General features: G+C 41.2%; 2 protein-coding genes across 3 annotated transcripts in view; one reads left to right on the forward strand and one right to left on the reverse strand.

Annotated features, from left to right (window-relative positions):
- The window catches only part of ankle2 (ankyrin repeat and LEM domain containing 2), a 58,908-nt gene extending 55,045 nt beyond the window's left edge, over positions 1–3,863 (forward strand). Inside the window, exon 13 of the mRNA XM_041202968.1 lies at positions 2,355–3,863. Within this exon, the coding sequence (XP_041058902.1) occupies positions 2,355–2,592 (238 nt within the window). The 3' untranslated portion in view covers positions 2,593–3,863. The remainder of the gene's footprint in view (positions 1–2,354) is intronic.
- Positions 3,864–8,387: 4,524 nt separating this feature from the next.
- Positions 8,388–21,177, reverse strand: pgam5 (PGAM family member 5, serine/threonine protein phosphatase, mitochondrial). 2 transcript variants are annotated; one of them, XM_041203624.1, is made up of 6 exons: positions 20,937–21,177; positions 19,724–19,899; positions 18,005–18,130; positions 13,439–13,527; positions 10,836–10,969; positions 8,388–9,722 (listed from the first exon to the last, which is right to left on the reverse strand). In XM_041203624.1, exons 1-6 carry the CDS (start codon positions 21,116–21,118, stop codon positions 9,575–9,577), a joined length of 855 nt encoding a protein of 284 aa, XP_041059558.1. In that variant the 5' UTR covers positions 21,119–21,177; the 3' UTR covers positions 8,388–9,574. The 2 variants fall into 2 exon arrangements, with proteins under 2 accessions (XP_041059558.1, XP_041059559.1); XM_041203625.1 differs by having other exon boundaries at positions 10,836–10,966; positions 20,937–21,175.
- Between the last annotated feature and the right edge of the window lie 3,723 nt (positions 21,178–24,900).

Raw genomic sequence — 24,900 nt, forward strand, 5'->3', positions numbered from 1 at the left:
TTACAGTGACCTAGTTATCCTAGTTCCAAACTTTGAAGAAATCAAATCCACTCTGCCTTAATATACCTTGTAATATAATGCCATTAGCAAGGAGTTTGTAAAAGTGCATTTCATAGGGTTTGTACTGGTGGTCTTTTTTTTTTCTTGTATATTTCTAATTGAAATATACCTTTTTCCAAATTGTTCTCGGGACATCAGTGACTCTGACAAGACTCTACTTGTCCTGAGATAGTAATGGTGAACCTTCTGATGCACTGCTTTTTGGCCTTTTCGTTGGGCATTAAGAGCAAAACCACAGTGTGTGGGCTGCAGTTGTGTGGCAGCCAGGTCAGACCTGGGGGTGGCAGGTTCCCTTCCCTGTAGTACACTAGTAAACTGCTTTAGTTTCTACTGCCAGCATCTTTCTTGGTCAGTTTTATGCTGCTGCCATCCCAAAGTGACCAGGTTAACTGAATTCAGTTTTACGTCTTACCTTGGTAACATTTGAACATTAGCCCCTAGATTGCTAGTGTAGTTCCACAACCACAACGTTACATAACACACAAATGTAACGTGTGTTGAGATTAAATTAAGGTTTCCAAAAGCCCAGTATCAACTCATGCAGATCATAAAGTCTCCCTTTGATTACTTGTCTGTGCAGAGTGAGTTCATCTCAGTATCTTGTGCTGACTTCAAGTTTCGCACTCTGCTCAGGAAGGAGAGAAGTCCTGTCCTTGATTGCTGTATGTTGAGAAGTCTGCTTGTGTGGATGTCAAGCAAAATTGGGTCATCTTTGGGCTCCCAGAGTCAGGCATCCTGCTCATTCTAATGGCCTAAGCTCATGTATGAATATTGACCTGAGTCCAAGTTGCTAGGTTGTTGCTGGTACCTATCCAAATGTTTCCAAAATACAGCCACCACTTCCAGGTGAGAACAAGAAAAAACAGACCAAAAAGACAGCAAGTAGACTTTTGTGATTTGAACAGTTAACGTTGAGAAGCAGGTGTTCTACATGGCAGTTATTGTAACTCACTTATTGCCAAGAGGATTTAGTTCCCACATACCAAATATTTGGTATAGAACTTGCTACTTTCAGAATTTTGTGTTAAGGTTTTATATTTGTGAGGTTTGCACAAGTGCAAGATAATAATAGATACTCATCGCCTTAAATGGCCATCAATTGGAAATAGTCATGTGATCTAATATGGTCACTATTATGGCAGTTATCACTTGTCAGAAATCTAGGGTGCAGTGTTATGTTGATGGTTCAAAGACGATGACTTGTTTTCTGATTATTGGAGATGTTTTCAATGGGAACCAAATTGTTATGGTGAACAGCAGGTGCTTGTTACAGATTGTTCCTGTTTTATGTTGAACAGTGAGACCTTTTGTATATACACTAAAGTTCTTGGCAATAAACTTGTGAAGTTTTTGTATTACTTTATCAAAGTAGATTTCAATCGATACTGTAATTTTATTGTGTATGCAAAACAAGTTATTAGTTATTGGCATTCAGTAGCCAATCATTCAGTAGCAATTTAAATCCACTGAAACTGAGGTCCCACGTGCTTTTTCAACATCTTATCCAAAGGTTAGCTACTGTAATAGTGCTGAATGTTAGTTTAGATCAGGTGCCCAAGTTCTGAAATAGACTTGAACAGCTTCCCTTAGTAACAGGTCACGCAACTGAGGCCTTCAACATAACCTGAGACCGTTCCAGCTGACAGGGCAGCAAATAACATGTGGCTTTGAAAGGGCTTATATGAAAACTCGTGCTTTCATATGACCTTCATTTGCTCACCATTTAAAGGCATTGTTAGGATTTACCCTGACTAATATTAACATCTTAAAATTATTTACTCTGCAATTTCATGTTCAATTTCTTCACCTTCACGCACCCCCCTGCCCCCACAAAACTATATGTTGTAGCTCTGAATTATTGTTTATAAGTGATTTATCCACTTATACTTAATCGGTCATATTTGAGTAAAGTCACTGAAGGCAACAGTTTAATTTGGCCAACTTTTTCTTCACATGCACATGTGCTGTCATCCCAGAGCTGGCTGATGCACTGGGAGTTCTTCCTTGGTATGGGAAATGGGGTTGATCAGTTGTAAATGGAGTGTTAGTCAAATATGTCCACAGTTAAACTGTTTTCAGTTTGTAGTTATAATTGTTATTCTGATGAGAAAAGTATCTTACTGTCAACCCTTGAAGTAGTTAACTTCTTTAATATAAAAAGATATATAATACTAACACTTATTGAGTTTGTTCACAGAACACTGTGTACGTGGGTGAGCTTCAGGTAAAACCTGGCAAAAGAATAAATTGACATGCAGTTGCTTTTACAACATTTTATTTGTTTGTTCCTGCAGTTGGCCAAGCCCTGCTATACTAAAAGGGAGACCAAAAATGCAGTCCGTTACACCGAGTTCTCCATGCAGCTCTGGTCTCTCCACTCATGGGAGATCTAGTCCACTGTGCCACAGTCCAGGAAAGTTTGGGAGCTCCCCTTACTCAGAGTTTGGAAGCCCAGGGCGATATAGTCCAGCCTATGCCAGCCATATCCAGGTGCTGCGACTTCTGCACTTCTCTGAACCATCTGAGCTCTAACACTTGATGTTGTGATACCACTATGTTGCCCCACTTTAGAGGGAGAACCAATTTTATATTTTAAAAAAATGTAGTTTCCTAAATCTGTCTATAATGTACAATGGCCGTTTACTGTATTCTGTTTGATTCTGTTGATGTAAATCAATTTTCACTGCATTTCTTTATTGCTTGCTGCATTGTCCCAAGTTCCCCATTTCTCTGTAATCAATGTTAACCCTGATTTTTCTGCCATTTCTTCGTCCAAAAGTGAATATGTTTTGACTTTTTTTACGCTGTGCTGTAATAAAATGTCCCCCATTTAGACTTTCTCAAAAAGAGCAGCAGTGGGGGAAAAAATAATTTACCTTTTTGAGAACTTCACGACCAAGGCACCTCTGAGGATTGAAAAGGAGCCTGCTCTGGGTCCAGGCTGATAATGTCAGGAACACTCCCAGTTATGTATGGTTTTTTTTTTTCAATTTAATTTCTGTGAAATTTCTGTAAAATTCCACTGATTTGGGCGGTGGGAGTTAGGGAAATGGGCGTTGCTGTGGAGGGGGAATAAATTAACTTGGCTTGTTTATTAACCCCACTATTATTGCTGAGAAATACATTTGTGGGTGTGTTCTTAAACATTATATAACATGGAACTGATGACTAACGTGCTGCAGGAAGTAAGTTCATGTAATTGGTGATCAGAAAGATGAAAAACTTACTTTCTTTCTTTACATGCGCAACTTTTAAGGTACTGACAACAGTGAACCTGTCATCCTGACACCTTGTTTGCATTGGTTGCAAGGTATTCTCAGTATGTTTGTCAATTGTATTAAAGATTATTTATTTGTTACAAGAAAATTGTATCTGTGACTTTTGCAAGCTTTTTAGTGCCTTTTTTTTAAAAAAATCTTTTAAATTGAGCTGTGGACTAGCTTTACTGTTGCCTTTAATGTAATTAAATGCAGCATGTAGGTATGGGATGACTGGATAATTTCTGGAGACCAGCTACTGTTGAGCCCCCCCCCCCCCCCCCCCAAGTTGTTATAGCACAGATATTTAGGACACAACGCTATCCTGAAGCACCTTTCTTGCCCATGTACAAAGTGGTTTTACACTGTTGCTCCCACACCCACAAGTGCCAGCAGACTGGTGTTGTGGTTGTACGAAAATGTCTTATTGGCTCTGACCTTTCAGACTGCACCTCTGGGATGTAGCATGTATTATGGTACATTTCTTACTGTGTAAATGTGAAATGATAACTGTGTAGAGAAAAGAATAAACAGAAGTGCACAAAATTAAAGCATTTTAATTGTGGTGCAGTTTCACACATTGTGTTAATTTTTTTTAATAGGTCATTAAATAATGTACATGTAAAAGTGTTCAATGTGCAAATGCAAGTTGACGAGTAGTCTTAGGTAAATTAGTTTCTTAAGAGTGTAACTAAAAAATGTTTGATTCATTCTCCTACAGGTAGTGCTTTGTGAGTTTTTATATTGTGGTCTATATCCTAGTTTGATGTGCTTCCAGCTGAAGTGCAGTATTGTTACTGTTGTGACTGTTAAATTCTTACTTGTACCTTTACTTCAAGGTACTGTTCTTGCGAGCTGATGGAAAGCAGGAGGTTCCCCCCCCCCCCCCCCCCCCCCCCCCCCCCCCCCCCCCCCCCCAATGATTGAACTGAACTTACAAATTTATAGAAACTGCCTTATGTAGATACTGAGTAAATGAACATTTCTTTATGGCGAGTTCCTTTTTTTTAAGAAGCTGTTGTAATTAAAAGGGGGCAGGAAGCTCCTTTGCTGACGAGAGTTGCCTGTTTCTGCCATCTGTAATTTTAAACTGAACATTGATGCGGCCTCCTTACTGCTTCACCTTATTGAGATACCAGCCAATGACTTTACCTAGGCAATAGTCCTGGTTTCAGCTTAACTGTGCAAAGATTTCCCAAACAACAGAAATTCTGTAACATGATGAACTAAAGCTGAGCGTATTGTGAAGAAGAAAATGATATTAATAAATCAGTATGTTAAGAAATTGGAGATGCAAGATTTTTTAAAGACATAATATAACTTCTACCAAAAATAATGTTTTGATAAATACTCCAAGACTTCAGGCGTTGCCCATTTTTTTTTTATCCATTTACAGGTGTCGCTGGCTGGGCCAGCACTTATTGCACATCCTGAATTGCCCTTCAGAAGGTGGTGGTGAGCTGCCTTCTTGAACCGCTGCAGTCCCTGTGGTGTAGGTACACCCACAGTGCTGTGAGGGAGGGAGTTCCAAGATTTTGATCCAGCGACATTGAAGGAATGGCGATATAGTTCCAAGTCAGGATGGTGTGTGGCTTGGAGGTGAACTGCCAGGTGGTTTCCTGGAAGTTCCCCTCCAAGCCACACATGAAATTAAGTTGTTCAGCTTTACATAAAAATATGAATGACGTATATTCTCTATTGAGTCTGGAAAATGAGGTTTTTTTTTACTGTGTGTGTTAGAAGAAAAAACAATGATCTCAAGCCACTAATAAAAGTATGCAGGTTATTATGATGGTGTAACCAGGAATAAAGAACTGTAGCTATGAGGATAGATTGGAGAGGTTGGGACTCTCTTCCTTACGAACATATGAATTAGGAGCAGGCGTAGGCCACTTGGCCCTCAAGCCTGCTCTGCCATTCAATAAGATCATGGCTGATCTGAATGTATCCTCAACCCCACATTCCTACCTATCCCCAGTAACCTTTCACCCCCTTGTTAAGCAAGAATCTATCTAGCTCTGCCTTAAAACATTCAAAGACTCTGCTTCCACTGCCTTTTGAGGGAGAGTTCCAAAGACGCACAACCCTAAGAAAAAGTTTCTGCTCATTTCTGTCTTAAATGAGCAACCCCTCATTTTTAAACAGTGACCCCTCGTTCTAGATTCTCCCACAAGAGGAAACATCCTCTCCACATCCACCCTGTCAAGACTCCTTAGGATCTTTAAGAGGCGACTTAATTGAAACCTTTCTCTTCTAAATTCCAATGGATACAAGTCTAACCTGTTCAGCCTTTCCTCATAAGACAACCTGCCCATTCTTGGTATTAGTCTAGTAAACATTTTCTGAACTGTTTCAAACACGTTTACATCTTTCTTTAAATAAGGAGACCAATACTATACACAATACTCCAGCTGTGGCTTCACCAATGCCCTGTACAACTGAAGCATAACCTCCCTACTTTTGTAATCAATTCCCCTCACAATAAGTGATAACATTCGATTAGCTTTCCTAATTACCTGCTGTACCTGCATACTAACCTTTTGTGGTTCATACGCTAGGACACCCAGATCCCTCAATCTGAGCTCTGCAATCTCACCATTTAGATGATTTTTAAAAATTCTTCCTGCCAAAATGAACAATTTTACATTTGCCCACATTATACTCCATTCACCAGATCTTTGCCCACTCATTTAACCTATGTTACTTTGTAGCCTCCTTACATCCTCTTCACAATTTACTTTCCTATCTGTGTTGTCAGCAAATTTAGCTACCATTCCTTCAGTCCCTTCATCCAAATCATTTATATAAATTGTAAAAAGTTGAGACCCCAGCACTGATTCCTGTGACACACCATTCGTCACATCTTGCCAACCAGAAAAAGACCCATTTATGCCAACTCACTGCTTCCTGTTAGCTAGCCAATCTTCTATCCATGCCAATATGTTACCTCCTACACCACAAGCTTTTATTTTCTGCAATAACCTTTGATGTGGCACTTTATCCAATGCCTTCTGGAAATCTAAGCACAGTACATCCACTGGTTCTCCTTTATTTACAGCGCGTGTGACTCCTTCAAAGAACTCCAATAAATTGGTTAAACATGATTTCTGTTTTACAAAACCATGTTGACTCTGCCTGATTGCCTTGAACCCTATAATGGTTTCCTACAAGTGTTCTGACGAACTTACAGTAAGGACAGAGGTGTGAAAACACCATAGTAATGTAAGGTGAATATAAGTAGCCAAGAGTCTTCAGTTGCATGCATTTCCTCCAATTCTGCTACACTTCCAGACGTTAAGAAGTTGGCATAAATAATCCTTGTGAATCATAGATTCTGTGCCATTTTGAAAAGACTATTTAATTGGGAGGGAGCATGTGATACACAGGGCAAGCTGATGGACCTAGCTTAAAGAAGCTTCTATTTTAGCCGCACGTGATAGTTAGCAGGCTTCCTGTTCCATCTGTCTGGACACTTGCTTGGCTGTTTAAGGTTGACCAGTTTACAATTCAATGCTGTTCAACCTTGTCCTTTAGCAAATGGAGGTAAGTTTATCCCAACTTAACCCATAGTAAGTGAAAGTGCCCTGTTAAAGTAGAACTATTGCAACTGAGTATTGTAGTGCTTTTTTAAAATAGTTTTGAATGGGCTATGTCCTAATTTTAATGGTATGCTCTATTCTGGAGGATATATGCTCTGCAAAGTGTAGGTATGGGATGACTGACTATATTTGATTGAGTTATAGGATTTACTCACTACATGCACATTGTTTGTTAGTATCTGCGCAAATAGCATGTTGCTCTCTCACCCGTGAGTGCCAGAACACTTATACTTATAGGATGCTTTGGATGTACATGCATTTGTGGTCTTATGTCACCAGTTTTTAAAAAAAATTCTGTTCCTGTGGCGAAATGCTCCTGTGGCTTTTTCTGATTTAAGGATCAAGGAAAGTAAGTGAGGTTTTCAGTATCTTAAAAGATTTTTCCATGGTCTTCTCAGAAAATAAGTAGGAAAACACTTCCCTTTTGGTTTTATTATCTTGAAGATTAATGCTCAATGAAAACTCTTGTCAGCTGTGAGTTTCAACTTCCTGTGGTGTCATGGTTATAAGTTAAACGTTGTATGTGGACTGCTTGAGAGTTGACCTAGTTTTTGACCAGGTCTACGAGGAGGTCTCTCTTCTGTCCTTGGTCCCACCTGCTGCCTTAGGTAAGATGTATGATTGGTGAATTTGAGCTCTTCCAACCATTCCCCTGCTCACATCATCTCTTAAGTTTTGATCACTCGTTACCTAATGAAATATTTTTCTTAACCTCTAAAACTGATGAAAGTTTAGCATAATCTACATTACGTTGTTTTACTGTTCTGGTATACCTGGAACTGGAGCTGTGGATTAACTGCAAAAAACAATTTAATAAGTTGTCCCATATCTTTACAATTACAGAAGCTGTGTGCTGACCCATAGCTGGAAGGGTGAGTTAGTCTGCCTAGGGAAATTACTGTATATTAACCTCTTTCTAGTCAAAACAGCTTGTGATCTTTCTGCAGCCTCTACTTATCAGCACGATCACTGCTAGAATCAGATAATCCAGTTGCAGTGGTAGAAGGTCACAGGGGAGATTTAATGGAAAAAGTCTTTTATACTTCCACAATACTTTATAACACTGGGTCTTGGACACTATGTAAAAGGCCACTTCACCTTCACTTATTTAACAAGACTTACTTTCAGTTCAGTCCTTCACAGTCTGTGTAGGACTAACTGGTCACCCCCGTTTAGAATAGGAGTGGAATTTTTTTTGAAGCTTCAAGTTAAAGTTAAATGGATTTGATCTGCTGCATATCTTTTCAACTGCATTAGATAATATCTGAGCTGGAAGAAGTTAATGAGTACAAAAATATATATTTTTTTTTATTATCAACCTAGAACTTGTTTAGAAGGAGGATGATTAGAATGAGGAATTATTTGACAGGTTGAAGCCTAATCCATAAATTCTATTAAATGAAAGAGCAAGGCTTGGATGTGAATTGTAGAATTTGACAATAACAGGCCTATTGCTAAATGACAACAACAGTTTGTTAAAAACCCTTTATTGCGGAACCCTGTATTGAATTTAATATTGCATTGATGTATTAGCCTGAAAAAAAAACATTGATACAATCAGGTAAACTGCTTAATGCAAAGACATGATGCTAGTTCCATATCTTGATCACCAATTACCAAATCTGTTTGTCTCACTGATTATAAAACACTTATTTAACCCACCCTCACCCTTTCTTGAAGCTGTTGAGGCATTATATAATAGTGACTTTTTCAAAGTTAATTAATTGGCTGTGAAGCACTCTGCTGCGTGTGCTACATAGATAAACGTTATTTTGCTTATAATTCAATGGGTTCAAAGGTTACAGGGAGAATGGGGTTGAGAAACTTATCAGCCATGATTGAATGGCGGAGCAGACTCGATGGGCCGAATGGCCTAATTTCTGCTCCTATGTCTTATGGTCTATCACCATATTTCATGTTAGTCTTAATAGTGGTATCACAGCCAGATCCACAATTCTAATAGCAATTTTTAGAGAGTAAGATCCATCCCATTGCTCTCCTCCCATCGCCCCCCGAGCATTAGTGGCTTAGAAGGCTGAGGTCAGTTAATAGTACAGGAAAGGAAGGGCTTTCCTGGGTTGGAAAGCTACACACTGAACCAGGGAGAAGACCTGATTAATATGCCTCAATTGACCAACCATTAACCACTATAAGAAGTTGTATTACCAATAGGGATCTAACATCAAAAACGGGTCTCTGCTGTATTTAATTCAGAAAAAGCAACCGTTTTACCAGCAATACACCCTTAATTTGAAATTTAAAAAAGCAAGATACTGGTACAGTGATAAAGACACTCGGGACCAGGCTTTGCATCTCCCTATGTCAAGTTTTACTATTTCTTAACAAGGTTACAAGATGAGGTAAGGGAGTGAAAGAGAATGGAAACAGTTGCACAGGTGGAGCCATCTTGTGCACCTATAATCAGTCAAAATAAATCAACATTGATTATATTCCACACACACACACACACACACACGTACATACATTAGGATTCAGGGGTGTGATTAAAAATTGTAAAGAAAACTGGGAAAAATAATTTTAAAATAAAAATCTGTTGTAAACTGACAGTGATAGCAGGTATCATTTCAAGTAATAGATAACATTTTACACTGTGACAGTGAAGCATAAGATTTCCAAATTACAAGCAACAGTTTTGTTTTAGCGAGTTAGTTTGTCAGGAGGCATGAAGCCTGTGTCTCCTAACGTTCTGAGTGCAACCCTCCCATTAGGGCGGATGGTAAGCCAGGTGATGCTGCCATTGTTGAGACACATCCTCAGCCAGCCTTCTGGAGGGAACTGCAAAGCTCTACAGAAAAGGGCAAAGAAACAGATTACAGAATAATTTATAATCCCCGCTGAATCCATGAAGCTAAAGAAAAAAATTGTGATGTAACAGAGTGTAATGTTGCTGGACTGCTCTCTAGAGAGCCGGGTAGAGATACAAGCTCAAATCCTTCCATAACAGCTGGGGAATTTAAATGCAATTAACTAAATCTGGAATAAAATGCTGCTAGTATCAGTGATGGTGACCATAAAACTACTGGATTGTTACTAAAAACCCAACTGATTCACTAATGTCCTTTAGGGTCAGAAATCAGCTGTCTTTACCTAATTTGACCTATATGTGACTCCAGACCCACAGCAAAGCGATTGACTCTTCTCTGCCCTCTGAAATAACCTAGCAGGCCATTAAGTTGCCTTGAATTGAGGCAGCTCACCACCACCACCTCAAGGCAATTAGGGATGGTAGATGCTCACATCGCATGAATGAATAAAATTCAGATAAGGCTGGCAGCACTTAATATTTTCCTTTCATGTTGATCAGTCTGGAATATGCTGTAATATTTTTATGTTAGCCTGGGGCTCCTGCCTCTGATGGTTGTGGGTTCAAGTCCCAGTCAAAAGATTTGAGCACATAATCTAGCTGAGAAAGTGCTGCACCATGGTTTTTCGGGTGAGATGTTAAAATTTGGCCCCTCTGGTTACCACTCTTCCCACTAGGAACAGTTTCTCATTTACTTTATCAAATCTCATGATTTTGAACACCTCCATTAAATCTCCCCTTCCCTGTCTCAAAGGAAAATGATCCCAGCTTCTCCAGTCTCTTCAGAGCTGAATTACTTCGTGCCTGCCATCATTCTGAAACAGCATTTTAAAAAAAAATTCTAAGCATTACTGAAAAGGCATGGAAAGTGTTACAGGAAGTGTATAGGCAAGATAGTTAATATACAACAGATTTTTAGACTGGTAGAAATTAAATGGTTTTGTCCACATTTGTGAACATTATCAAACTGGTCTTAAATTCATGGAATTTGGACTCAGTGGCTCTAATAGTTATTAGGAAATAAACTGTCAAGTATAAAACCTTTATACTTTCTCCAATTATAGATGTAATTACTCAGAACATTAAATAAATTACCTGCAAACAAAATAGCGGATAACATTTGCATGACAGACAATGATCTCATAACTATCGTTCTCTTGCTTCAAATCCGCTCTGTGGATGTAGTGACGGAAGGCAGCTTCAATCCTTGCACCATCTTCATGATACTGCTGAGGACATTTAAAAAACATGTAAGCCACTTAACCTCACATGCAGTCTGAGTGCTCAAACTTAGAAAATTAAAGAAGAAGAATTTGGAAATTAAAAACACGTTAACAAAAACCTATTTATGATAACCTTTCAATTGAAATAAAGCATTGGAGCATTATATCATATTAGGCAAATGTATTTTCCTGCTGTAAGGGGCAGCTGTGTATAACTCCTGAACCTCTAAGACCACTATGAATCAGTTACAGAAAGAATTTGCAATAATGGTAATGCCTCAGAATGTCTCCAAACTCTTCAGCCAATGAATTATTTCTGAGATATAGTCACTTGAATGTAAACATGGCAGCCAATTTCTGCACAGCCAAGGTCCCACAAACAGCAATGAGATAAATGACCAATTAACATTTTTAATAACATTGGTTGACGAATGACTGTTGGCCAAGACACCTGAAGTTGCTGCTCTTCTTTGAAAATGTGTGATACAATATTTTATGCCTACCTGAAAAAGACAGGTAGGCACCTCAGTTTAACATCTCCAGGACAGCATTTCTGACAGTGCAGAGCTGCCTTAGTACTGCGCTGGCATCAATCTGTGTTATCTGCTCGGGTTTCTAGAGTGAGGCTTGAACCAATGAACTTATGACCTAGGTTTAACAGTTCTACAAGGCCAAGTGCTCTTAGGCAGATCAATCAGAGGGTATTTTTTTCTATTAGTGGGAAAAAGTTCTCTAGGTTAGCAGGTACTTGTAAATCCCCATTTTCTGTGCATTTAATAAGGTCAGCCAATAGTGCTGCCATTTTCTCCTGTATCATTTAAGGCATTTTCAATTGCTGGAGGGTTTGCTTTATACTGCCAAATGGATTTGTTTCTTTATCTTGTACTTAAAATATTTGCTAGAAATTTGAGTGTGATTCATGAAAATTAGATTTGCAAGGAATGTTTTGGTGTATTTTGTTACATTACTCTAATGGGACTTCTCAAGGTAAGTTGAAGGATGTGCTGTTTTATACCATGTAGATGTGTTTCCCTGTTATTGTCAAGGAAACACTGAATTAATTCAGTCAGAGCTATTCACGTCTGGATATTTGAACCCCATCTTTCTTTGTGCTCAATTAGGAGCCTGCAGATATTGTGGTTCTGTATTGTGTGAACCTTGAGAGGTTTTCCATAATTTGCAAATGGCTCTTTGTTTCTTTAATATTTACCTGTAACTCAGAAAGCTGTCTAAAGTGCACCTGCAGTGTCACAGACTGGAAGATTGTTAAATACAGATACCTCCTCTTCTCCTTGTGTGGTTCTCCTATTGGTTACATCATCATTGCTGTTTTGTAAAGGTGTGAGTTTTAGCATGTGAAAAATGTACTATTATTCTGCTACATGTTAAACTGTGTCCTTTTAATACCAAAAATGTAAGTAAACAGAGGTCAAGTCACTCAGAGTTCAGTTGCAAATTGTAAAACGCTTACTGTTCTGGCTTCCACTCAGAAGCACTTAGCATCAAGAAACTGACTTTCTTCCTCAAAAAGACTGTTTTACACCTACAACAAAACATGACATGTAGCACACAGGAAGATGAAAGGAAAGAGATACAGGGAGAGATGGAGATATAGATATATATGTTCATGATTCTGCAATAAGTCATTGTTTGGTTGACCATTGGCTGTTTGCATTGTGAATGCTACAGTTTTAGAGTGCACTCAAGTTCCAAAATTTGCTACAAAATTATTTCAAAAATACGGTTATATTGACATACTATGAAATTTATATTTTAGATCAATTAATATTTCAAACACCGAATTTTGCAGGCAACAAGCATCCTGTTCTTTCTCCCAGTTCCAAAGGGATCTGAATATATGCTGGGACTCACGGTGGGAACACTAGCATTTCATCTCTGTGATCTGGTTTTACATTCAACTCAAATGGATATGATTAAAATCAACTCTTTCATTGGCAAGGAGACTTAAATGAGGAATTTAGGTAGTCTCGCCTGAATCATCTTTCATTCCAGAGCATGAAACTGCTCTCATCTGCCTCAAACTGTTATCCAGAGAGGCACCAAGCACAGCCGGAGCTGAAGATATGTTGCTGCAGAACAAGCTCTTTAATCAATATTCCTTTTTTTCTATGTATCTAAAACTAACAGGTAGGTGTCTGGATCGGTGAATGCTATCTCCTGTACAAACAACTATGATCTCACTGAATAGCTGTGCAGGATGGAGTGGGCCTGCTCCTGTTGCTATTTTGTGTTAAGCATTTTTGGGCTAATAAACAAGACTCTTGGCTCCACAGCAGCATGAGGTTCTTCTTTCAAAAAACAAACTTGCCAAGACATTTATATCTATATATAGAGGCTGAACTACATTCAAATGTTATCCACACTGTTTCAATGGGAAGGACTATTGTTTTGAATTGCATTGGAACTTCTCTGCAGAAGCAGTTTAATGGAGGTCACCTTAAGCTTCATTCTTACCATAGCCTCTGGTTTCCAATGGCTGACTGGTGGGACAGGTTCAATTGGTGCTCCTTCTCTCAGCAAGTCGCAACTCATCATTTCCAAACCTAGAAGTCCAGCACAAAAAGCTCTCAATATGAAGATTAATAACATCACATCCAACCACTAAATAATAAACACTCGTTGCTCATTGTTTCTTCCCATTCCTCTCTGTGGTCCCATGTCAATGCTTTCTATTTCCTTTCAAAGATGTAACTGGGATCAGTGACCTGCCGTAGGAGGAATCTATCATCAAACCAAAGCCATACACAATACTCCTATCCATATCCCACTGCTCCATCACACCTTTCACACAATAAGTCCATCACTTCTAATACTTGTTTTACCAAGGAAGAAAACGCTACCAAAGCCATTGTGAAAGAGGTAGCTTTTTTTAATTCATTCATGGGATGTGGACATCACTGGCTAGGCCAGCATTTATTGCCGATTCCTAATTACCCTAGGGAAGGTGGAGGTGAGCTGCCTTCTTGAACCGCTGCAGTCCATGTGGTGCAGGTACATCCACAGTGCTGTTAGAGAGGGTGAAGGAACGGTGATATATTTCCAAGTCAGGATGGTGAGTGACTTGGAGGTAACTTCCAGGTCGTGGTGTTCCCATCTACCTGCTGCCCTTGTCCTACTAGGTGGTAGTGGTTGAGTTTGGAAGGTGCTGTCAAAGGAGCCTTGCTGAGTTCCTGTAGTGCTTCTTGTAGATGGTGCACACTGCTGCCACTGTCTGTCGGTGGTGGAGGGAATGAATGAATGGAACTGCCAAGGCTCCTTCGACAGCACCTTCCAAACCCACAACCACTGCCATCTAGAAGGACAAGGGCAGCAGATAGGTAGGAACGTCACCACCTGGAAATTCCCCTCCAAGCCACTCACCATCCTGACTTGGAAATATATCACAGTTCCTTCACTGTTGCTGGTTCAAAATCCCAGAACTCCCCACCTAACAGCACTGTGGGTGTACCTGCACCACAGGCACTGCAGCAGTTCAAGAAGGCAGCTCACCACCACCTTCTCAAGCACAATTAGGGATGGGCAATAAATGCTGGTCTAGCCAGCGACACCCACATCCCATGAATGAATAAAAAACACACTGGTCAGTAGTGGTACTACCGAGCCACTCTTGGTGATGGACATTGAAGTCTGTGCCCTTGCCACCCTCGGTGCTTCCCCCAAGTGGTGTTCAGCATGGAGGAGTACTGATTCATCAGCTGAGGCGGGGGCAGTACGTGGTAATCAGCAGGAGGTTTCCTTGCCCACGTTTGACCTGATGCCATGAGACTTCATGGGGTCTGGAGTTGATGTTGAAGACCCTCAGGGCAACTCCCTCCCAACTAAAGACTGCTGCTGCCACCTCTGCTGGTTCTGTTCTGCTATTGGGACAGGACATACCAAAGCATGGTGATGGTGGTGTTTGGGACATTATCTGTAAGGTATGCTTCTGTGAGTAGACTATGTCAAGCTGTTGCACGACTAGTCTGTGAGACAAAAGCAAAAAACTGCGGATGCTGGAAATCCAAAACGAAAACACCTAGAAAAACTCAGCAGGTCTGACAGCATCTGCGGAGAGGAACACAGTTAACATTTCGAGTCCATATGACTCTTCAACAGAACTAAAGAAAAATAGAAGAGAGGTGAAATATAAGCTGGTTTGGGGGGGGCGGGGGCGGGGGGGGAGTAGAGCTGGATAGAGGGCCAGTGATAGGTGGAGATAGCCAAAAGATGTCATAGACAAAAGGACAAAGAGGTCTTGACGGTGGTGATATTAGCTAAGAAATGTGTTAATAGGTGACATTAAGGGTAGAAAGCAGGACAAGCAAGGTACAGATAGCCCTAGTGGGGGTGGGGGAAAGGGATCGAAATAGGCTAAAAGGTAGAGATAAAACAATGGATGGAAATACATTTAAAAATAATGGAAATAGGTGAGAAAAGAAAAATCTATATAAATTATTGGAAAAAAGGGGGATTGGAAAGGGGGTGGGGATGGAGGAGAGAGTTCATGATCTAAAGTTGTTGAACTCAATATTTAGTCCTGAAGGCTGTAAAGTGCCTAGTCGGAAGATGAGGTGTTGTTCCTCCAGTTTGCGTTGAGCTTCACTGGAACAATGCAGCAGGCCAAGGGCAGACATGTGGGCATGAGAGCAGGGTGGTGTGTTGAAATGGCAAGCGACAGGGAGGTCTGAGTCATGTTTGTGGACAGACCGAAGGTGTTCTGCAAAGCGGTCACCCAGTCTGCGTTTGGTCTCTCCAATGTAGAGGAAACCCCATTGGGAGCAGCGAATGCAGTAGACTAAATTGAGGGAAGTGCAAGTGAAATGCTGCTTCACTTGAAAGGAATGTTTGGGCCCTTGGACAGTGAGGAGAGAGGAAGTAAAGGTGCAGGTGTTGCACCTTCTGCAGTTGCATGGGAAGATGACATGGGAGGGGGTTGAGGGTAGGGGGTGATGGAGGAGTGGACCAGGGTGTCCCGGAGGGAATGATCCCTGTGGAATGCCGCCGGGGGGGGTGAAGGGAAGATGTGTTTGGTGGTAGCATCATGCTGGAGTTGGCTGAAATGACAGAAGATGATCCTTTGAATGCGGAGGCTGGTGGGGTGATAAGTGAGGACATGGGGGCCCCTATCACAGTTCTGGGAGGGAGAGAAAGGTGTGAGGGCAGATGATTGGGAGATGGGCCGGACACGGTTGAGGGCCCTGTCAACCAACGTGGGTGGAAAACCTCGGATAAGGAAGAAGGAGGACATGTCAGAGGAACTGTTTTTGAAAGCGGCATCATCAGAACAGATGCGACGGAAGCGAAGGAACTGAGAGAATGGGATGGAGTCCTTACAGGAAGTGGGGTGTGAGGAGCTGTAGTCAAGTTAGCTGTGGGAGTCGGTAGGCTTGTAATGAATATTGGTGGACAGTCTATCACCAGAAATTGAGACAGAGAGATACCAATTTTGGCAAAAGCCTCAGATTTTATTAAGAAGGGCTTTGCAGGGTCGACAGGCTGAATTTGCCGTTGTTGTTTGTGGTGAATAGGTTGATGCCAGGTGGTTTGTCCGGTTTTATTCCTTATCCAATTTTCTGTAGCGGTTTGATACAACTGAGTGGCTTGTTAGGCCATTTCTAAGGGCCTTTAAGAGTCAACCACATTGCTCTGGGTCTGGAGTCAGAACAATCGACTTCATGGTCATCATTAGACTTTTAATTCCAGATTTTTATTGAATTCTAATCCCACCATCTATAATGGTGTGATAACCTGGGTCCCTGTAATACTGGTCCAGTGACAATACTGCTACATCAATGCCTCCCTTTGAGATACTAGATGGGCTAAAAATGATAAAGCAGAGAGAGGCTGGCTGTACTTAAGGTTGATAAGTCACCAGGACTGGAAGGGATAAAAAATGACGCATTTATATAGCGCTTTTCATGAACATTGGACATCTCAAAGTGCTTTACAGACAATGAAGTACTATTTGAAGTGCAATCACTGTTGTAATGTAGGAAAATGTAGCAGCCAATATGCGCAGAGCAAGCTCCCACAAGCAGCAATGTGATAATGACCAGATAATCTGCCTTTGTGATGCTGTTTGAGGGATAAATATCGGCTAGGATACTGAGGATAACTCTGCTCTTCTAAAAATAATGTCTCTGAGATATGGGCACCTCTGACAATACAGCATTCCCTCCGCACAGCACTTGGGCATCAGCCTAGATTATGCATTCAAGTCCTGGAGTGGGACTTAAACCAAAATCCTCTGAACATCAAAGACAAGGGTGCTAAGAGGTGTGACAAGCTGATGCTAATGAAATAAATAATGAAGTGCTGACTGGAGTCGGGCTGTCACAGACTTTATACCTTCAATGCCCTCTCCCTAAGACAATATTGTCCTTTCACATCTAGGAATAAAAGGAATTGCTAAACAAAAAAAAAAAATCCATCTAGTTCACCTTCTACCATCCTGGTATTCACCTTATACAATAATAATGGAATTGTTGACCGATCACTGTGATCAGTCAACATCAGTGAGTCTGCAACAGACCCAGATATAAGATGAGGAAAACCTTCAGTGGTGGAGCTTTGGAAACCATTGGTCTAAGTCCTCTTCTTCCTCCCAAACACCTTAAGCTCAACAAACCTCAGGTCTCACTTTACTCTCGTGCTCAATCCAAAAATGTTATATTGACCTACGCTTCATGGATACATATAACAACAACCTCCATTTATATAGTGCCTGGCCTATAGTAAAACATCCCATGGCACTTCAGAGGAGTGTTATCAGACAAAATTTGGCGCTGGCCACCTAAGAAGACATAAGAAGGTGACCAAAAGCTTAGTCAAAGACTTAGGTTTAAGGAGCATCTTATAAAGGACAGAGACAGAGTAAATAAATCTAAAGTCACTGTGCGGTGTTACTGTTAAATACCAGAGTCTCAACAAGTGCAACTTCTACTTTTTTTTGTGCTATAATGGATTATCAAAAATTATTTTTAAAAAAACAGCCTGCAAAGCAACACAGACGGTATTAACTCTGAGTATAGGATAACCCACCTGGCAGGTATCTACTAATAATTGCTGCCGTCTCTTTTGCTCTGGTCATACTGGAGTGAATCAGGATGTCATAATTCAATCCCAGACTTGCCAGACGCTGACCAGTTAGCTCAGCCTGTTCACGCCCTGCAACAAAATAACATTTTCATCCTGAAGATAACAACCAGGTTATTGAAATAATGCTACAAGTTATTCAATTAATAAATTAAACACCCTCAAATTTTTGTTGGTGCCTGATGAACTACACTTTAAGTAGATTACAATCAACTAAATGATATATGGCAAACACCACATTTCACATCTCTGGAGCTGCAAAAGTAAATAGTGACCTATCAGCTACCTTGCTCCTCATAAACCACAATACCTTGTCTTGTACATTGCTCTGCCTGTTTAAAGGAACGCTCGCTGCTCCTATTCATCCTTTATGAACCTGGACCTCAAAACAGTGGAACTTTTCAATTCAGTTAACTTTTTTCCAACAATGAACATCCCTGTTTGGCATCATTACCACTCTATTTAATCTCTCTAATCTTCTCTCCTGCTCTCCGAACTTGCTGGCATCCTGCACAACAACAACAACAATTTATATTTAAAAAGTACCTTTAGCATAACATTCCAATTGGCTTCGCAGAAGTGATATAAAGTAAAATTAGACACTGCGACAGATAGAGATATTAGGGCTAATGGCCAAAAGCTTGGTCAAAGATAAATGTTAATTGTGTATCAATTATGTTTAATTATATGTAGGTGGTAGGCATTACTGGGTTGTCACTTGAGCAGATATAAAGAGACACTCACTGAAACTGTGGGGAGATTGACTTAGAAGATTGCAATGTTTCACTCCATAAATGTAAAACTGAGTAAAGATTGGCTCCAGTATAATCCTTCACCAGCTGGCTTTCCAAAGCAGAGAAGTAGGTTTTAAAGGAGTGTCTTAAAGGAAGAAAATGAGATAGTTTCGGAGGGAATTCCAGAGCTTAATGCCTCAGCAGCTGAAGGAACGGCTGCCAAAGTTGGAGTGATTAAAATAAGTAGTATGTCATAAATGATCAGTTGTCCTTTTTTACTAACAGGCAGCTTGATGTTCATTCTTGATCATGCACAATTTAGAATTATCAGAATTTGATAAGCACAGATGAAGGGCTGCGAGGCTGGACAAGATTACAGACATAGGCAGGGGCAAGGTGATGGAGGGATCTGAAAACAAGGATGAGAATCACAGAATAGCTTAGCAAAGATAGAGGCTATTCAGCCCCATTGTGTCCATGCCAGTTCTTTGTAAGAACTGTCCAATTAGTCCAAAAGTAAAATACTGCAGATGCTAGAAATCTGAACTAATAACAGAACCTGTTATCATTTAATCTCTCCTGCCCTCCACCCTATCATTGACTTTCCCTTTTGTTCTTCTTCCCACCCCTCCCCCTTTCACTTGTTCAAAACTTAGTACATTTGTAATTTTTCTTGGTTCTGATGGTCTTAACCTGTTTCCCTCTCCATTTGATGATGCCAGACCTGCTGAATATTTTCTGCATTTTTTAATTCGTCCCCTACTCTTCCTCCTAAGTCCAGCACAATCTCCTTTGCAAAACCTTGGTCTCTGGTTTCTCAGCAACAGTTGTTCCTTACTCCCTTCCTTTCTAACCGCACACATGGAGAAGCATCACAAAATAATACTTAATACAAACAAAGAGAATTTACAAAAGGTCTTGAAGTACAGACCCAATGACGTCAGAATTCTCTCCTTGTCTGTTGAAGCCGACAGATTATACTGGGAATGTCTGATGAGGAAAATGTGCCTCGTGGCTTTGACTTTGTAATTTTCAAGTTGAGTAGACAAGTCATCCGAGTCCTCTTTATTTTTCTTGTTGGGTTTAATAAGTGAAATTGGCTCCCGCCTGAAACAGAAGAGTTACATTCATGGTTACAATATAAACCACCATCCTAGCGTTTTCCTTTCCATCAACAAAGTGCTTCACAAGCACTTTAACTATCTGGCTGAGAACTGGTTGAACTCACCTGGTGAGAACTAATTCCCTCAGCACAAGTGCTTTCACACAACTGTATTAAATTCTGGCAGACTTCACCAACAATTAGTGCAACAAAATGGAAGAAACCCATTCAGCAGCATGCTTCAAATTCTACCAGCACCATATTATTTTAACAAGACTATAATAGCTAAAAGTAGAAAAATTCCCTTTAAAACAGCAACATCAGTTATATATATTTTAATTTTCTACAGAAGTAGGAACAGGGGGTCATTTTGCCCCTTCAAGACTGTTCTGCCATTCAATTAGATCACAGCTAATCTGTATTGTAACTCCATCTATCTGCCTTTGGCTCTATATCCCTTGATGCCCAACAATTTTGATATTTAAAAGAACTCCAGGTATCCAGATCCGATAGATGGATTTAACAACTTTTTTTTTAATATAGTGCTTTTCAAGGACTCTGGCATCCCAAGCACTTTCCAGCCAATGAAGTGAAGTCATTGCTATAAACGCAGCAGCCAATTTATGCACAGCAAGCTCCCAACAAAGAGCAACGTGATAGTGACCGGATAATCTGGGGGGGGGGGGGGGGGTTTCTTGTGGGTGGTGTTGATTGCGGAATGAACATTGGTCACTCTTCTTTGAGCTAAGCGCTGTGGGATCTTTGACATCCACCTGAACAGGAAGATGGTCTAATGTCTCATCTGAAAGACAGCGCCCCCGACAGTGCAGCTCTCTCTCGGTGCTGCACTGGGAGAGCCGGCTTGGGTTTTTGAACTCAGGTCTCTGGAGTGGGGCTGGAACCTGGAACCTTGTGATTCAGAGGATGGTTGGGGGGGGGGGGGGGGGTTGGGAGAGGGGTTTTGGGGGGGGGGGGGGGGTGGTTTGTGGGGAGGTGGGGGGGAGGGGGTTTCCCCTCAGGCCTCGGCCTCTCCCGCACTCACTTGTCCCAGTTGGCGTCCCAGCTGGCGGCGGCTCGCTGCTCCAGGCCCACACTCGGGCTCCAGCTCACCGCCGCCGCCTCTACCCTGCCCTCGCCGCGCCTCTGAGTCGCTGCCGCCGCCACTACCACGGCCGCCGTGCCGGCGATGCCACAGGCCACCTGGAAGGCTTTCCGGAACGCCATGGGCTTGGGGGTGGGTTTGTTGTTGTTGTTGTTGGTGGGGGGGGGGGGGGGTGTTGAAGAGAGCGGCGAATCCGGGGGTCCTGGGAACCAATTTACGCGGCCCGGTTTACGGGGGGAACGCGAATTACAGGACACGAGGTTCCGTTCCGCCTCCGGAAGCCGAAAGCGGATAAACGGCGCAAGGGGACTTCCGGTTAATTCAAAATCGTCCCCAGAATGAATTGGGAAAATGTCAGAATTCCCAAATCGCTCCAGAAAATAAATGGGATTTGGAATTTCCCTCTGCATTTGCAGCAGAAACACCTACATGGAGGCCTTACTTTATTTAATCAATAAGCTATTGGCTATTTTAAAAACTCTCAAACGTTTCCCACTTTAATTTGAACTGTGGGATGAGGCCTCTTCTCTTTTCCAAGGTCCTGACTTATTCCCCTTTGTCATCAGTTTAGACTTGCTTGCAAACAAAAATACAAATGAATTGATAAATGTTACAATATAAATAATTCCTCACTGGTACTGTGACTGTAATCATAACATTATTTGAAGCACAATAGATGCAAGTTTAAATATTGACTTTCAAGGCTTTTCTCCTCCCTGTCGAAAACCTCCTCCAACCAAACAAAACTACCACACTCCACCATCACCAGCTGTGCCTTTAGCCGCCAAGGCTGTAAGCTTAAAATTTTCTCCTTGAACACCTCTCCACCTCATTTTTAAAAAGAGGAAAATAGATAGACGCATTTAAATAGTGCCTTTTAGAACCTCAGGATGTCTCAAAGCACTTTGCAGTCAGTGACGTACTTTTGAAGTGTAGTTATAGTGTGGCTAGCCAATTTTCACACAGCACGATCCCCCAAACAGCAATGTGATAATGACCAGATAATCTGTTCTCGTGGTGTTGATTGAAAAATAAATATCGCACAGGATACTGCTCTTCAACCTAATGATAAGGGATCTTTTACAGCCACTGACAGAGCCTCAGTTTCATATCCAAACGACAGCACCTCAAACAAGGTAGTACTACAAAAATCAAGGCTGACACTCCTGTTAGATTCCTGTAGCCTGTTAAATTCATAACCTTTAGAGGCTAGAGTGGTAACCGCTGCTGACGCTAAGATGCTGTTTAAAACTACCATTTTGACCACAGTTTTGGTCACCTAAGGTGATGATATCTCCCTTGAGACTTGGTGTCTAAATTTTTTTATCTTGTTCATCCTTCATGGTGAAGGTGACCATTATGGGGGGTGGGGGGGGGAGGTGTTGGTTCTGATGGGTATAGGTGACTGCTGAGGCCAAAATGCCCCCAGAAAGTTAAGCTGCAAATAAGACAGGATTTTGTAGTCAATTAAGTTTTGGACGAATTGCTGGTTCACAGGATTTTCTCTCCTTGCGTTTTCTCCCTGTCTCTGATATGCACTTGATTTCAAAGGTGGCTGCACCACTTTTTATTTGGTTGCACCAGGTGCAGCGATCCTAGGCAAGCTTCTCTCAGGACTTAAAGTTTTGAATTGTGTTTGATAGCACCCCCACGAAGCCTCTTAAGGGTGTTTTACGAGTTTGAAGACTCTATGTGATTTAAGTTGTTGATGTGCTCAAATTCATGTCCAAGTCTGACAGGAAAAATCTACAATAGTGTGGTTGAATATTTCACACTGTTCATGCGGCACAAGGTGATGATCCAACTAAAATTCTAGCAACAAAACTGCTCTAAAATGCAGTGTTCAACAATTTTGTTCAAATTATAAATATTCCATTAAATTAAAAGTAAGATGTCAGTAAAGTGGGGAGGAGGTGCAATTTAATGACAAAAAAAGTTATTGTTCCCAGTAATTAACATTTTAGAAAAATAAAATGAAATATTAGCTTTTCATTAACAAAACAACATCACAGTTGGTCCTCCCCCACCCAAAAAATTAACAATTCCATGAAACTGAAACATTCACCAGAGATGAGAGGTTTTTTTTATTCATTTACAGGATGTGGGTGTCGCTGGCTGTGCCGGCATTTATTGGCCATCCCTAATTGCATGTTCCAGTTTTATCACTTAGTAAGGATATAAACATGAAAAGCATATTGAACTCTAAATTATCTAGAAGAATAATGGAAAATGATCAATACATTTCCATTTATAATGAAATTTATAATCAATACATTTGGGAAGAATTGCTCTTTTATTTATGAACATTTGTCAGGCCTTTTGACTGCAGAGTAAATGGATTGTGGGAATATCAGTGTACTAACAAGATGTCCACAGATCCCTGAAAGCAGCAGCACAGGTAGATATGGTGGTTAAGAAGGCATAGGGGACACTTGCCTTTATTAGCCAAGGCATAGAATGTAAGACCAGGGAGGTTATGTTGGAACTGTATAAAACACTAGCTAAGACACAGCTGGAGTACTGTGTGCAGTTCTGGTCACCACACTATAGGATGGATATAATTGCACTGGGTGCAGAGGAGATTCACCAGGATGTTGCCTGGGTTGGAGAGTTTCAGCTATGAAAAGAGACTGGACAGGTTAGGGTTGTTTTCTATAGAGCACAGCAGTTGGAGGGGGGACCTGATAGACAAAATTATGAGGGGCATAGATAGGTTAGATAGGAAGAAACCTTTCCCCTTAGCTGAAGTATCAATAACCGGGGGACATAGATTTAAGATAAGGGGCAGGAGGTTTACAGGGTATTTCAGGAAAAAACGTTTCACCCGAAGGGTGGTGGGAATCTGGAACACACTGCCTGAGGGGGTGGTAGAGGCAGGAACCCTCATAACATTTAAGAAGTATTTAGATGAGCACTTGAAATGCCATAGCATACAGGGCTGCAGGCCAAGTGCTGGAAAATGGGATTAGGATAGGTGCTTTAATGGCTGGCATGGACACAATGGGCTGAAGGGCCTGTTTTTGTGCTGTATAATTCTATGACTCTATAACTCCAATTAGAATGATTGAAGAGCAGCACATGGAAATGTTGAGGATCCATGGAGGGCTTTGCTTTCATAAGAGGAGAGAATGGCATCAGCTTGTTGGATGGCAAACCAGGTCTGCTCTGTTTGAAACACACTGATCAAGCGTCAGCTCTACGTTGCAGAGACTGCTAGTTGAAGTTATAAATGGCACTGAGGGAGACTGGAGCCATGGCTTGTTGATCTTCATCACCCTGTCCACAGCCCCTGACACTTGGGACTTGGTAATACTGATTGGACATTTTCCATGAGGTTTTCACATCACTTTGTCTCCACACCCGCGCTATTAGTCACCCAACTTGCCCATCGTCACTATGCCCCAACTTCCCAGGACAACTGGAAAGCAAATAGTCACTTTCCTGATTGGATATTCTTGACTGTCAGTCAACCAGCCCCTTCCTCCCTCTGACTTCTTCTCCCAGCAGTGTCCTGGAGATTAATCTTCAATTTCTGGAGACTTCAGAGAATTTCTGTTGGGTTGGGAACCCTCCCCTCCCTACACACAATCACAGCCTGCTAACCTTCACATGGAGACTTGCCTCATTTAAGAAATGGGGGTGGGGTGGGGAGGGGAGGGGCTAAACATTGACTCTGTGATAACTTAAAAGGGGTGACACTAAATAGACAGCTCATTTTACATCTTTATCACTGAAGCCAACAGAAGTAAAACTGGAGAAAGTTGTTAAATGAGGCTGACTAACTCACTTTGCATATAAACTCAAGATCTACCCCAGGGAGATGGGACGGTTGATATTCCATGAGGTCTAAATCAAATGAGCTGAAGGTCTTCAAACCTGTCCTTGACTAACAGAACTCAGCAAC

Source organism: Carcharodon carcharias, chromosome 13 (assembly GCF_017639515.1).
Source record: "Carcharodon carcharias isolate sCarCar2 chromosome 13, sCarCar2.pri, whole genome shotgun sequence".
In the NCBI taxonomy this organism is placed as follows: domain Eukaryota; kingdom Metazoa; phylum Chordata; class Chondrichthyes; order Lamniformes; family Lamnidae; genus Carcharodon; species Carcharodon carcharias.

Excerpts from the sequence above, each read along its gene's own strand:
- pgam5 (XM_041203624.1), bottom strand. The coding sequence starts at position 21,118 with ATGGCGTTCCGGAAAGCCTTCCAGGTGGCCTGTGGCATCGCCGGCACG. Across the intron at positions 19,900-20,936 it reads TGGGACGCCAACTGGGACAA|GCGGGAGCCAATTTCACTTA; the intron begins GTGAGTGCGGGA and ends CTTCTGTTTCAG. Across the intron at positions 9,723-10,835 it reads ATCCGCTATTTTGTTTGCAG|AGCTTTGCAGTTCCCTCCAG; the intron begins GTAATTTATTTA and ends CCTTTTCTGTAG.